Raw genomic sequence first — 15,489 nt, 5'->3', positions numbered from 1 at the left:
GGGCTAAAGGGAGGAATGATATTTAAATGGATCTGTGTGTTGGAGGTGGCTGTGGAGGGGGTGATATTATTTACATGGGACTGTATGTTGATGGTGGCTGTAGGAGGGAGTGATATTATTTACATGGGACTGTATGTTGATGGTGGCTGTAAGAGAGAGTGATGTTATTTACATGGGACTGTATGTTGATGGCAGCTGTGGGAGAGAGAGTTGTTATTTACATGGGACTGAATGGAGGAGGGGCCTGGGGCAGGGTGATGTTATTTACATGGAACTGTATGTTGAAGGCGGCTGTGGGAAGGGATTATGTTATTTACATGGGACTGTATGTTGAGGTGGCTGTGGGAGGGAGTGATGTTATTTACATGAGACTGTATGTCGGAGAGGGCTGAGGGAGGCAGTGATGTTATTTACATGGGACTGAATGTTGATGGCGGCTGTGGGAGGGAGTCATGTTATTTACATGGGACTGTATGTTGAAGTCGGCTGGGGGAGGGAGTGATGTTATTTAAATGGGACTGTATTTTGGAGGGGGCTGTAGATAGAGAGGGATGTTATTTACATGGGACTGTATTTTGGAGGGGGAAGGAGAGATGGTGTGATGTTATTTACATTGGACTGTATGGTGGAGGGAGGAATATAACTACAGGGGGCACTATAAATACTGGGGGCAATTCAGGGTTAGCATTATCACTGATAACACCTCCCCCGTGTACAGCTATCAGTGACTGACAGCTATCTCTGTATACACACTTACACAGAGAATACTATTAATCACTGATAACACCAATTCTGCACAGGTCAGAAAGAGCAGAGATATAAATGTATAAATTACAAGTTTTACTGAATCTTTTTCCACAAACTATATATCAATCTGCTCAGCTCATCCTGCTCTATAACATGCTGCCTGCAGGTCGTACTGCATTTTGTGGTGACAGATACTCTTTAATCAAATATCATATGATACAAGTAAAAGCTTACCCATATTCACTGCAGGATCCTGCTAGGCTTTCTTCAAAGCTGAAACAGAAAAAAAGAAATCATCATGCAGTAGACAAGATGTGTGCACATAAGTGGATGTGATGTGAGCCGAGGACAGCGTGCAGCAATTTCTGGAACTCCCATAGAGATGAATGGAGCGGCAGTGTGCTGCACTACCTTCTGTTCCGTTCATTTTGGGGGCCTCAACGTGTACAGGGTTACAGCGGCAGGATACAAACTTATCCCCTGGTGTGTGGGTAGTTAAGAATTTGCTACAACCAGAATAGCCCTTAAAGGAGATGTAGTATCTGTCCTTAAAGGGGTTGTCCAGGTTCAGCTCTGAACCCAGACATATCCCCTTCTTCACCCAGGCAGCCCCTCTGACATGAGCATCGGAGCATTTCATGCTCCAATACAGCGCAGGGCAAGGGCTTTTTTATTAGATCCGGTGAAATACCAGGTCTCTGTTAGGCAGAGGCTTCCACCTACCAGTATTCCCGGTGACATCACCGGAACTAATGGGTAGGCTTTAGCGCTGCCCTAGCCTGTAAAATGGCTAGGGCAGAGCTAAAGCCCGCCCATTAGTGTCGGTGTCGTCATCGGGAACACTGCTAGGCAGAAGCCTTCGCCTAGCAGTGTAAGTCTGTAAACAAAAATGCAATATTTAATATTTTTCCTGCTTTTATGATCCACACAGGCTTTGACTGGCCCACCGGGGAGCCGGGGAAATCCTCGGTGGGCTCCCAAACCAGCAAGTGAGCTTCCTTGCTTAGAAGCTGTCTGCAATAAGCCCCGCCCCCTGTACACAGTCGGATGCATGCTGCCTGCGCTGCCTCCACACCAGCGCTGACTCATGGGAACTGACAAGTTTTGTGTAATCAGCACTCCTGGTCAGAGTAAGGCTGTTTCCACATGATCTGATTTTCATAAAATTGCGGCAAAAAAAAACGAGACATTTTGCCAAGGTTTTATGTAAATTAGATCATGTGGAAACAGCCTTACTCTGACCAGGAGTGCTGATTGGACTAAAAGATGTCAGTCAATAGCACTGACAGCCTCTCCTCCAATGAGGCAGCTCTGCTAGAAGGACTGCTGCCTGTGTGATCAGTCTGGAGCCCAGCCCTGCTGCTGCGAGGGGGAGGACACTGGCTCAGGACCCGGGGACACAACTAGCAACAGAGGGCCATGAGGTGAGGAAGGAATCTACATGTATTGTAATTAGTTTAAAAAAGTGCCTGCATGTATGACAGTGTGTGTATATAAGAGTGCCTGCATGTATGACAGTGTGTATATAAGAGTGCCTGCATGTGTGACAGTGTGTGTATGTAAGAGTGCCTGCATGTATGACAGTGTGTGTATGTAAGAGTGCCTGCATGTATGACAGTGTGTGTATGTAAGAGTGCCTACATGTATGACAGTGTGTGTATGTAAGAGTGCCTGCATGTGTGACAGTGAGTGTATGTAAGAGTGTCTGCATGTGTGACAGTGTGTGTATATAAAAGTGTCTGCATGTGTGACAGTGTGTGTATATAAGAGTGCCTGCATGTGTGACAGTGTGTGTATGTAAGAGTGTCTGCATGTGTGACAGTGTGTGTATATAAGAGTGCCTGCATGTGTGACAGTGTGTGTATGTAAGAGTGTCTGCATGTATGACAGTGTGTGTATGTAAGAGTGCCTGCATGTGTGACAGTGAGTGTATGTAAGAGTGCCTACATGTGTGACAGTGAGTGTATGTAAGAGTGTCTGCATGTGTGACAGAGTGTGTATATAAGAGTGCCTGCATGTGTGACAGTGTGTGTATGTAAGTATCTGCATGTATGACAGTGTGTGTATGTAAGAGTGCCTACATGTATGACAGTGTGTGTATATAAGAGTGCCTACATGTATGACAGTGTGTGTATGTAAGAGTGCCTGCATGTATGACAGTGTGTGTATATGACAGTGCCTGCATGTGTGACAGTGTGTGTGTATGTAAGAGTGCCTGCATGTGTGACAGTCTGTGTATATAAGAGTGTCTGCATGTGTGACAGTCTGTGTATATAAGAGTGCCTGCATGTGTGACAGTGTGTGTATATAAGAGTGCCTGCATGTGTGACAGTCTGTGTATATAAGAGTGCCTGCATGTGTGACAGTGTGTGTGTATATAAGAGTGCCTGCATATATGACAGTGTGTGTATATAAGAGTGTCTGCATGTGTGACAGTGTGTAAGTAAGAGTGCCTGCATGTGTGACAGTGTGTGTATATGACAGTGCCTGCATGTATGACAGTGTGTGTATATAAGAGTGCCTGCATGTATGACAGTGTGTGTATATAAGAGTGTCTGCATGTGTGACAGTGTGTGTGTATGTAAGAGTGTCTGCATGTGTGACAGTGTGTGTATGTAAGAGTGTCTGCATGTATGACAGTGTGTGTATATAAGAGTGCCTACATGTATGACAGTGTGTGTATGTAAGAGTGCCTGCATGTATGACAGTGTGTGTATGTAAGAGTGCCTGCATGTGTGACAGTGAGTGTATGTAAGAGTGTCTGCATGTGTGACAGTGTGTGTATATAAGAGTGTCTGCATGTGTGACAGTGTGTGTATATAAGAGTGCCTGCATGTGTGACAGTGAGTGTATGTAAGAGTGCCTGCATGTGTGACAGTGTGTGTACGTAAGAGTGCCTACATGTGTGACAGTGTGTGTGTATATAAGAGTGTCTGCATGTGTGACAGTGTGTGTGTATATAAGAGTGTCTGCATGTGTGACAGTGTGTGTATATAAGAGTGCCTGCATGTGTGACAGTGTGTGTATATAAGAGTGCCTGCATGTGTGACAGTGTGTGTATGTAAGAGTGTCTGCATGTGTGACAGTGTGTGTATATAAGAGTGCCTGCATGTGTGACAGTGTGTGTATATAAGAGTGCCTGCATGTGTGACAGTGTGTGTATATAAGAGTGCCTGCATGTGTGACAGTGTGTGTATATAAGAGTGCCTGCATGTGTGACAGTGTGTGTATATAAGAGTGCCTGCATGTGTGACAGTGTGTGTATGTAAGAGTGTCTGCATGTGTGACAGTGTGTGTATATAAGAGTGCCTGCATGTGTGACAGTGTGTGTATATAAGAGTGCCTGCATGTGTGACAGTGTGTGTATATAAGAGTGCCTGCATGTGTGACAGTGTGTGTATGTAAGAGTGTCTGCATGTGTGACAGTGTGTGTATATAAGAGTGCCTGCATGTGTGACAGTGTGTGTATATAAGAGTGCCTGCATGTGTGACAGTGTGTGTATATAAGAGTGCCTGCATGTGTGACAGTGTGTGTATGTAAGAGTGTCTGCATGTGTGACAGAGTGTGTATATAAGAGTGCCTGCATGTATGACAGTGTGTGTATATAAGAGTGCCTGCATGTGTGACAGTGTGTGTATGTAAGTATCTGCATGTATGACAGTGTGTGTATGTAAGAGTGCCTGCATGTGTGACAGTGTGTGTATATAAGAGTGCCTGCATGTATGACAGTGTGTGTATATAAGAGTGCCTGCATGTGTGACAGTGTGTGTATATAAGAGTGCCTGCATGTGTGACAGTGAGTGTATGTAAGAGTGTCTGCATGTGTGACAGAGTGTGTATATAAGAGTGCCTGCATGTATGACAGTGTGTGTATATAAGAGTGCCTGCATGTATGACTGTGTGTATATAAGAGTGCCTGCATGTATGACTGTGTGTATATAAGAGTGCCTGCATGTGTGACAGTGTGTGTATGTAAGTATCTGCATGTATGACAGTGTGTGTATGTAAGAGTGTCTGCATGTGTGACAGTGTGTGTATATGACAGTGCCTGCATGTGTGACAGTGTGTGTATGTAAGAGTGCCTGCATGTGTGACAGTCTGTGTATATAAGAGTGTCTGCATGTGTGACAGTCTGTGTATATAAGAGTGCCTGCATATGTGACAGTCTGTGTATATAAGAGTGCCTGCATGTGTGACAGTGTGTGTATATAAGAGTGCCTGCATGTGTGACAGTCTGTGTATATAAGAGTGCCTGCATGTGTGACAGTGTGTGTGTATATAAGAGTGCCTGCATGTATGACAGTGTGTGTATATAAGAGTGTCTGCATGTGTGACAGTGTGTAAGTAAGAGTGCCTGCATGTATGACAGTGTGTGTATATAAGAGTGCCTGCATGTGTGACAGTGTGTGTATATAAGAGTGTCTGCATGTGTGACAGTGTGTGTATGTAAGAGTGTCTGCATGTGTGACAGTGTGTATATGACAGTGCCTGCATGTATGACAGTGTGTGTATATAAGAGTGCCTGCATGTATGACAGTGTGTGTGTATGTAAGAGTGTCTGCATGTGTGACAGTGTGTGTATGTAAGAGTGTCTGCATGTATGACAGTGTGTGTATATAAGAGTGTCTGCATGTATGACAGTGTGTGTATATAAGAGTGTCTGCATGTGTGACAGAGTGTGTATATAAGAGTGCCTGCATGTGTGACAGTGAGTGTATGTAAGAGTGTCTGCATGTGTGACAGTGTGTGTATGTAAGAGTGTCTGCATGTGTGACAGAGTGTGTATATAAGAGTGCCTGCATGTGTGACAGTGAGTGTATGTAAGAGTGTCTGCATGTGTGACAGTGTGTGTATATAAGAGTGCCTGCATGTGTGACAGTGAGTGTATGTAAGAGTGTCTGCATGTATGACAGTGTGTGTATATAAGAGTGTCTGCATGTGTGACAGTGTGTGTATATAAGAGTGTCTGCATGTATGACAGTGTGTGTATATAAGAGTGTCTGCATGTGTGACAGTGTGTGTATATAAGAGTGTCTGCATGTATGACAGTGTGTGTATGTAAGAGTGTCTGCATGTGTGACAGTGTGTGTATATAAGAGTGTCTGCATGTATGACAGTGTGTGTATGTAAGAGTGTCTGCATGTATGACAGTGTGTGTATGTAAGAGTGTCTGCATGTGTGACAGTGTGTGTATGTAAGAGTGTCTGCATGTATGACAGTGTGTCCAGCTGCACGCGCTTGATAAAAAACTGAATGTATACAAACAACATCTCTTAACCATCCGTGAAAAACGCATCACTTCTATGGGGCCAGCGCTGAAAAACGCAGAATATAGAGCATGCTGCGATTTTCACACAACGCACAAGTGATGCATGAAAACCAACGCACATATACACAGCCCCATTGAAATGAATGGGTCCGGATCACGCATCGCACCCGCACGGAATACTTGCTCGTGTGAAAGGGGCCTTAGGGTTTGCAAAATCCATTAGACAAAGATAAAAAAAAAAAATATGGACATATCACGAATCGCACGCGTCTTACATTGAAGTAAACACAGAACAGGTGCAGATCTTTCCCTTAGGCCTAGTTCACACAAATGTTTTTTTTGCGAGTGTACGGGCCGTTTTTTTGTGTTCCGTATACGGAACCATTCATTTCAATGGTTCCGCAAAAAAACGGAATGTACTCCGTATGCATTCCGTTTCCGTATTTCAGTTTTTCCGTTCCGTTGAAAGATAGAACATGTCCTATATTTGGCCGCAAATCACGTTCCGTGGCTCCATTCAAGTCAATGGGTCCGCAAAAAAACCGGAACACATATGGAAATGCATCCGTATGTCTTCCGTATCCGTTCCGTATCCGTTCCGTTTTTTCTAAACCATCTATTGAAAATGTTATGCCCAGCCCAATTTTTTTCTATGTAATTACTGTATACTGTACATGGCATACGGAAAAACGGAAAGGAAACGGAAACACAACATAACTCAAAAACGGAACAACGGATCCGTGAAAAACGGACCGCAAAAAACTATAAAAGCCATACGTTCGTGTGAACTAGGCCTTATACCTCATCTCTGTGGAGGCTCCAATCTTGGTCTTGGCTCACAGTCACTGATGGAAATCACTGACCGAACACTGATGTGTGAATGAGGCCTAACTTCAGCTCTTCCACTGCCGGGGCAACAAAAGGCTGGAAAAAGTAAGGCTACTTTCATACTGGCGGCAGCAGGGTATTCCAGTGGGGAAACAGCCTGCCAGATCCGTGCTAACGCTAGCCCACCGTGCCGCCAGAAGTCCGCTCCGGCCCCATTCACTTCGGACGTCCGGCTGCAGCACGGCAAACAAGCTGAGAGCCGGCCGGACAAAAACCACAGCATGTTGTAATTTTTTGTCCGGCCGCCTCTCGGCATGTTTGCCGTCCTGCGGCCGCAACTTCGACTCGCCCCCATTATAGTGAATGAGGCCGTAGCGGACTTCTGGCGGCACGGTGGGCTAGCGTTAGCACTGAGCCGGTAGGCTGTTCCCCCGCCTGAACAGCCTGCCAGACTCTGCTACCGCCAGTGTGAAAGTAGCCTAAGTGGTCCTATAACAAACAGCTGGAGAGGCAATCACTATAAGGGGACATGCACACCGTCAGGATTCATGTGCGGAGAATCCGCACTGAAATCCGCAGATGTTCGCAGGCAAATCTGTGCGGCCAATCCGCAGCAATTGGTGCGGATTTGCATTTGGATTTTAGTGAATGAAAAAAATCAGATCAGGAAAAATAAAATAAATTGACATGCTGCGGATTTTTAAAATCCGCAGATCAAAATCCACGCGGAAAAAAAAATCTGCATCGTGTGCATTGAGAATTTCAAATTTTTATAGAATACAATGTACATGACCTACGGTGCGGATTTTCCAAACGGAATCCTGATCATGTGCATTTAGCCTAAGGGTTCTTTCACACAAGCGGATGCTGTGCGTGCAATCCGCTGCGCGAAAGAGTGCCAAGCCCCGTTCCGGACAGCTTAATAACGCTCCGTGCCTCTCTGTGACCTTTTTACTACAAAATCACGGCGACACGGGGCGGCACGGAGCGTTATCCATCATGTTAATGCTCCGTGTCTCCGGAACGGAGCTTGGCTCTCTTTCATGCGGCGGATTACCCGCCATTTTTCGTATGAAAGAGCCCTAAGGGTATTAAATAAGAAACCCACATACAGTATATGGCTGGTATAGGCGGTAGTGTAGCTCAGGAAGTTCTCTTGTAAACTTCCCACACAGTCCAAGCAACAAAAGAGCCCGCTGTATTGGGCCTCATGCACACGACCGTATGTATTTTGCGGTCCGTGAAAAAATACGGAACGGAAACGGAATGAAAATACGTTCGTGTGCATGAGGCCTTAAATTGACATGTTCTTTATTTCATCATTATTCAAAAAGTGTAATCAACACACACCAAAGCCCAAATTATGGAGGCAGACGAGGCACAGGACTATGCTACCACGACATTTCGGGGGCGTTCCCCTTCTTTAGGCACGCTCAGTGTGCTCCTCATTCCTCACTATAACCACATGCAGCACTCTGATCAGGACACTCACCTCCGCACTAATATACAGCAGTGACAATATATTGATTTTCGTACTAATACATCTGTTTTTAACTATTTAATGTACACGACCGTGCCGTTTTTTTGCGGTCCGCAAATTTGCAGATCCGCAAAAAACTGATGCAGATCTGCAAAACGGACAAGAATAGGACATGCCTCATCATTTTTGCAGGGCCACGGAACGGAGCAACGGATGCAGAAAGCACACATAGTGCTATCTGCATCTTTTGCAGACCCATTGAAATGAATGGTTCCGTATACGGAATCCCAAAAAGTTTGTGTGCATGAGCCCTTACTGTTCAGAAGGGCCATAAGTGGCATAAGTCACAAATATTTGCACAAAAACTCGCGTTTGGTGCTGATCCGTCATGGATCTGCACAGACGGATCCATGCAGATAATACCACCGTCTGCATCTGTTCATAACGGATCCGTTTGTATTATCTTTAACATAGCTAAGACGGTTCCGTCATGAACACCATTAAAAGTCAATGGGGGACGGATCCGTTTTCTATTGTGCCAGATTGTGTCATAGAAAACGGATCCGTCCCCATTGACTTACATTGTGTGCCAGGACGGATCCGTTTGGCTCAGTTTCGTCAGACGGACACCAAAACGCTGCAAGCAGCCTCCAGAGCGGATCGGAGACTGATCGAAGGCAAACTGATGCATTCTGCCCCCAGTAATGCCCTTGCATTGCCCCTAGTAATGCCCTTGCACTGCCCCCAGTAATGCCCTTGTAATTCCCCCCAGTAATGCCCCCCCCCCCCCCGCTGCCCCCAGTATTGTCCTTCCACTGCCCCAGTATTGTCCTTCCACTGCCCACAGTAATGCCCCCCCACTGCCCCCAGTAATGCCACCAACTGCCCCCAGTAATGCCCCTAGTAGCAGGGCAGTGTGAGACATTACGGGGGCAGTGGGGGGGCATTACTGGGGGCAGTGGAAGGACAATACTGGGGCAGTGGAAGGGCAATACTGGAGCAGTGTAAGCACATTACTGGGGGCAGTGTAAGCACATTACTGGGGGCAGTGTAAGCACATTACTGGGGGCAGTGGGAGACAACTGGGGACAGTGGAAAGACATTACTGGGGCAGTGGAAAGACATTACTTGTGACAGTGGAAGGACAATACTGGAGCAGTGTAAGCACATTACTGGGGGCAGTGTAAGCACATTACTGGGGGCAGTGTAAGCACATTACTGGGGCAGTGGGGGGTGCATTACTGGGGGCAGTGGGGGGTGCATTACTGGGGCAGTGGGGGGGGGCATTACTGGGGGCAGTGGGGGGTATTACTGGTGGCAGTGGAAGGACAATACTGGGGCAGTGGAAGGACATTACTGGGGGCAGTGGAAGAACATTACTGGGGGCAGTGGGGGGGCATTACTGGGGGCAGCGGGGGGGCATTACTGGGGGCAGTGGGAGACAACTGGGGACAGTGGAAAGACATTACTGGGGGCAGTGGAAAGACATTACTGGGGGCAGTGGAAAGACATTACTGGAGCAGTGTAAGGACAATACTGGGGGCAGTGTAAGGACAATACTGGGGGCAGTGTAAGCGCATTACTGGGGAAGCAGGGGCATTACTGGGGGCAGCGGGGGGGCATTACTGGGGGCAGCAGGGGGGCATTACTGGAGGCAGTGGGGGGGCATTACTGGGGGCAGCGGGGGGGCATTACTGGGGGCAGTGGGGGGGCATTACTGGAGGCAGTGGGGGGGCATTACTGGGGGCAGTGGGGGGGCATTACTGGGGGCAGTGGAAGGACATTACTGGGGGCAGTGGAAGGACATTACTGGGGGCAGTGGAGGGGCATTACTGGGGGCAGTGGAGGGGCATTACTGGGGGCAGCGGGAGGGGCATTACTGGGGGCAGCGGGAGGGGCATTACTGGGGGCAGCAGGGGGGGCATTACTGGGGGCAGCGGGGGGGCATTACTGGGGGCAGTAGGGGGGCATTACTGGGGGCAGTGGAAGGACAATACTGGGGCAGTGGAAGGACAATACCGGGGGCAGCGGGGGGGCTTTACTGGGAGGAATTACAAGGGCATTAATGGGGGTAGTGCAAGGGCATTACTGGGGGCAGTGCAAGGGCATTACTGGGGGCAGCGGGGGGCATTACTGGGGCAGCGGGGGGGCATTACTGGGGGCAGCGGGGGGGCATTACTGGGGGCAGCGGGAGACAACTGGGGACAGTGGAAAGACATTACTGGGGGCAGTAAAAAGACATTACTTGTGACAGTGGTAGGACAATACTGGAGCAGTGTAAGCACATTACTGGGGGCAGTGGGGGGGGCATTACTGGGGCAGTGTGGGGGGGCATTACTGGGGGCAGTGGAAGGACAATACTGGGGCAGTGGAAGGACATTACTGGGGGCAGTGGAAGGACATTACTGGGGGCAGTGGAAGGACATTACTGGGGGCAGTGGAAGGACATTACTGGGGGCAGTGGAAGGACATTACTGGGGGCAGTGGAGGGGCATTACTGGGGGCAGTGGAAGGACATTACTGGGGGCAGTGGAGGGGCATTACTGGGGGCAGCGGGAGGGGCATTACTGGGGGCAGCGGGAGGGGCATTACTGGGGGCAGCGGGAGGGGCATTACTGGGGGCAGCGGGGGGCATTACTGGGGGCAGTGGGAGACAACTGGGGACAGTGGAAAGACATTACTGGGGGCAGTGGAAAGACATTACTGGGGGCAGTGGAAAGACAATACTGGAGCAGTGTAAGGACAATACTTGGGGCAGTGTAAGGACAATACTGGAGGCAGTGTAAGCACATTACTGGGGGAAGCGGGTGGCATTACTGGGGGCAGCGGGGGGCATTACTGGGGGCAGCGGAAGGGCATTACTGGGGGCAGCGGAAGAGCATTACTGGGGGGCAGTGGAAGGGCATTACTGGGGGCAGCGGGGAGGCATTACTGGGGGCAGCGGGGGGGAATTACTGGGGGCAGCGGGGGGGAATTACTGGGGCAGCGGGGGGGCATTACTGGGGGCAGTGGGGGGGGCATTACTAGGGCAGTGTGAGACATTACTGGGGGCAGCGGGGGGGGCATTACTGGGGCAGTGGAGGAGCATTATTGGGGGCAGTGGGGGGGCATTACTGGGGGCAGTGGAAGGACAATACTGGGGCAGTGGAAGGACAATACTAGGGGCAACGGGGGGTGGCATTACTGGGGGGAATTACAAGGGCATTACTGGGGGCAGTGCAAGGGCATTACTGGGGGCAGTGCAAGGGCATTACTGGGGGCAGCAGGGGGGCATTACTGGGGGCAGCGGGGGGGCATGGGGCAGCGGGGGGGCATTACTGGGGGCAGTGGGAGACAACTGGGGACAGTGGAAAGACACTACTGGGGGCAGTGGAAAGACATTACTTGTGACAGTGGAAGGACAATACTGGAGCAGTCTAAGCACATTACTGGGGGCAGTGTAAGCACATTACTGGGGGCAGCAGGGGGGCATTACTGGGGGCAGCAGGGGGGCATTACTGGGGGCAGCGGGGGGCATTACTGGGGCAGTGGGGGCATTACTGGGGCAGTGGGGGGGCATTACTGGGGGCGTGGGGGCATTATTGGGGGCAGTGGAAGGACAATACTGGGGCAGTGGAAGGACATTACTGGGGGTAGCGGGGGGGGGACATTACAAGGGCATTACTGGGGGCAGTGGAAGGACATTACTGGGGGCAGCGGGGGGCATTACTGGGGGGCATTACAAGGGCATTACTGGGGGCAGTGCAAGGGCATTACTGGGGGCAGTGCAAGGGCATTACTGGGGGCAGTGGGGGACATTACTGGAGGCATTGGAAGGACATTACTGGGGGACATTAGAAGGACACTACTAGGGGCAGTGGGGCACATTATTGTGGGCGATATAGGTACATTACTGGGGGATATCACCAGAGACAGGGGGGGGGGGCTGGATTCCCAAACCAAAGTTTGCCCTAGGGCCCACAGATCTCCAGTTACACCCCTGCTTGCAGCTGCTCACGGCTGCAGCATCCTGTGTACAACGTAAGAAAGGGTTAAACCAGACAGCCTGATACTACAGACCGCAGCAGATATCAGACGTATCAGCACAGGGACTGAGCTACAAGGATGACTGAAGGAGAGAACTGTCCTTACCAGACCCTGCGCAGCTGATGTCGGCCTCCCGTCTGAGCTGCTGCAGCCCCTGCACGGCTGATGTCGGCCTCCCGTCTGAGCTGCTGCAGCCCCTGCACGCAGCCTTTATATCAGCTTTATCTGAGCGAAACGGAATCTGAATTAGGTTTCGTTTCTGGTCCGAACCCCATCCCAGAAGTTTCATTTCATCCTCCTGATGTTTCCAGTTATTGACTCAGTGATAAACGAAACTTTTTTTTTTTCTCCACACTTCTGTATCTGTAACTTTTCCACATCTTTTTTCATGAAAGTTTTCTGTGTTTTATTGCATTTCTTGACGGCATTGTTTGTTTGGTTTGTTTTTGTCATAGTTTTTTTTTTATAGTTTTTATACATTTCATGATTTACACTCAATAACCTGCTGAGTGTAGTTTTTTTTTTTTTTCTGTCATTCAATGTATTTTTTGTTAAATTGATTTTTTTGTGCGGACTAGAGAAAAAAGAATAATCACATAAGGGATGGTGACTGCCCCTGGTAAATACCTACAAGGGGCGCTGTACTGGTCCTGTAAGACCAAGCCATCCCAATGTATAACAGGGTAATCTAGTGTTACACCACAGTACTAATGCCCACATTGTGCCCCCTCACAGTAAATATGCCCACCTTGTGGCCCCTTCACAGTAGGTATGTCCTCCTTGTGGCCCCTCACAGTAGTTATGCCCATCTTTGTGCTTATCACAGTAGTTATGCCCACCTTTGTGCCCCTTCACAGTAGTTATGTCCTTGTGGCCCCTCACAATAGTTATGCCCACTATTGTGCCCTTTCACTGTACTTATGCCCACTTTTGCGCCCCTTCACAGTAATTAGGCCCACCTTGTGGCCCCTTCACAGTAGTTATGTCCTCCTTGTGGCCCCTCGCAGTAGTTATACCTACCTTTGTGCTCATCACAGTAGTTATGTCCTTATGGCCCCTCACAATAGTTATGCCCACCTTTTTGCCCCTTTTTACTATAGTTATGCCCACCTTTGTGTCCGTCACAGTAGTTATGCCCACCTTTGTGCCTCTTCACAGTAGTTATGTCCTCTTTGTGGCCCCTCACTGTAGTTTTGCCCACCTTTGTGCCCCTTCACTGTACTTATTCCCACCTTTGTGCCCCTTCACAGTACTTATACCCACCTTTGTGCCCCTTCACATTAGATATGCCCTACTTTGTGACCCCTCACAGTAGTTATGTCCTCCTTGTGGCCCCTCACTGTAGTTATGCCCACCTTTGTGCCCCTTCACTGTACTTATTCCCACCTTTGTGCCCCTTCACAGTACTTATACCCACCTTTGTGCCCCTTCACATTAGATATGCCCTACTTTGTGACCCCTCACAGTAGTTATGTCCTCCTTGTGGCCCCTCACTGTAGTTATGCCCACCTTTGTGCCTGTCACAATAAATATGCCCACATTTGTGCCCCTTCACAGTAGGTATGTCCTCCTTGTGGCCCCTCATAATAGTTATTCCCACCTTTTTGCCCCTTTTTACTATAGTTATGCCCACCTTTGTGTCTGTCACAGTAGTTATGCCCACCTTTGTGCCCCTCACAGTAGGTATGCCCACCTTTATGCCCCTCACAGTAGGTATGCCCAGTTTGTACCCCCTCACTGTAGTGATGCCCACTTTTGTGCCCTCTCGCTGTAGTTATGCCCACTTTTGTGCCCCCTCACAATAGTTATGGCCACTTTAGTGCCCCCCTCACTCTAGCTATGTCCTCCTTGTGGCCCCCCTTTGGCCCTAGTGCCCCTTCCAGCTACATAAAAGAAAGAAAAAACCACAATACTTACCAGTTTCCCTGATGACCGCTCCCACACTCACATTGCGCTGCTGGCGATTCCCGGGCTCTCCTCCCACAGCCAGCAGTGCCATGTTCAGCCTGAGGGGGGAGCCCCTTTTACTCTGTTTTCCTGGTGTTAAATTAGTAACACCACTCAGTCACACAGGCATTTAAAAAGTTGCCAAAAAGGGGTTGTGCTACAAACTTACAGCAAAAAGCGGCATAAAACTGGTCGTAAATTACTTACATGGACTGCTGAAGGTGAGCACCTTTTTAACGTATTTGTCAAACAGTGGGGGAGATTTATCAAAACTGGAAAACATAGCAACCAATCAGATTCCCCCTTTCATTTTTCAGAGCTACTTTAGAAGATGAAAAGTAGAATCTGATTGGTTTCTATGAGCAACTAAGCCAGTTTTCCTTTACACCAGTAAAGGAATTCCCCTCCAATCTCTTCCCCGACCATTCCAAGCCCTTAGCAGAAGGACATTTGGTGTCGTTCCGTCCATTACATGTCCTGCCATTAGGGTTGCCACCATTCCCAACAAAAAATATTGGCCAAGTTAAGCCACACCCCAAAGGCCTCCCCAGTCCGGCTGTCGAGGGCGCGCCATGTTGCCTTCTCTGGCGCTGGCACAGACAGGAAATGAAGGAGGGGATTCAGAGGAGGAGCTTCCACTTCCTCTCTTCACACTGTAGCATCGCTCCCGGTGGGCAGGGCTAGACTTTCCCGCTTTAGCTGGGGGCGTTCCCTGATTTTCCTGCTCTGTTTGGGCAAGAAGAAGCTGCGCCATTACATGTAAAAATGGCGTATTAACCCTTCGGATGTCAGTACGCGTGGTTTTGCGCTTGCCGCTCCGCAATAAACGGATTCAAGTTATTTTTAAAGGTATTTTTGTAAATCCAATAGGCTATACAGTTTATGGGCACACAGATTTATCATGTCCGCATCCTGTTCATGATGCCACTTTTTTGCAGCACACGGAGGTCAACTACCATGGGATCTCTTTAAGATGTTATAAGTGTTTGTCATGACGCCAGTTGTATTGCAGCACAGGGCCCATTTTACTGATATGGTGGTACTCAGTGTAGGTATGCCACAGTGGTGTAGGGTGGCCTAAAATGTCCCTTAATGGTGTTGCACTTGTCACGGTGCTCCTACCTGGATACACACGAATCCCAGGCGTGGTCGTGCGAACCAAATCAAGGTGTAGTTGATGGATGGGATGGA

At 48.8% G+C, this 15,489-nt stretch overlaps 1 protein-coding gene across 1 annotated transcript in view; it reads right to left on the bottom strand.

Moving 5' to 3' along the window:
* LOC122926320 (sacsin-like) overlaps positions 1-12,558 on the bottom strand; it is a 32,176-nt gene extending 19,618 nt beyond the window's left edge. The window contains exons 1-2 of the mRNA XM_044277693.1: positions 12,457-12,558; positions 982-1,020 (exon numbers count right to left, since the gene is read on the bottom strand). Coding sequence (XP_044133628.1) covers positions 982-985 — 4 coding nt within the window. The 5' untranslated portion in view covers positions 986-1,020; positions 12,457-12,558. The remainder of the gene's footprint in view (positions 1-981; positions 1,021-12,456) is intronic.
* Positions 12,559-15,489: the final 2,931 nt, after the last annotated feature.

This window comes from Bufo gargarizans, chromosome 2, assembly GCF_014858855.1.
Source record: "Bufo gargarizans isolate SCDJY-AF-19 chromosome 2, ASM1485885v1, whole genome shotgun sequence".
NCBI lineage: Eukaryota > Metazoa > Chordata > Amphibia > Anura > Bufonidae > Bufo > Bufo gargarizans.
The sequence above is the reverse complement of the archived record's forward strand: the minus strand, read 5'-3'. Positions and strand labels throughout refer to the sequence as shown.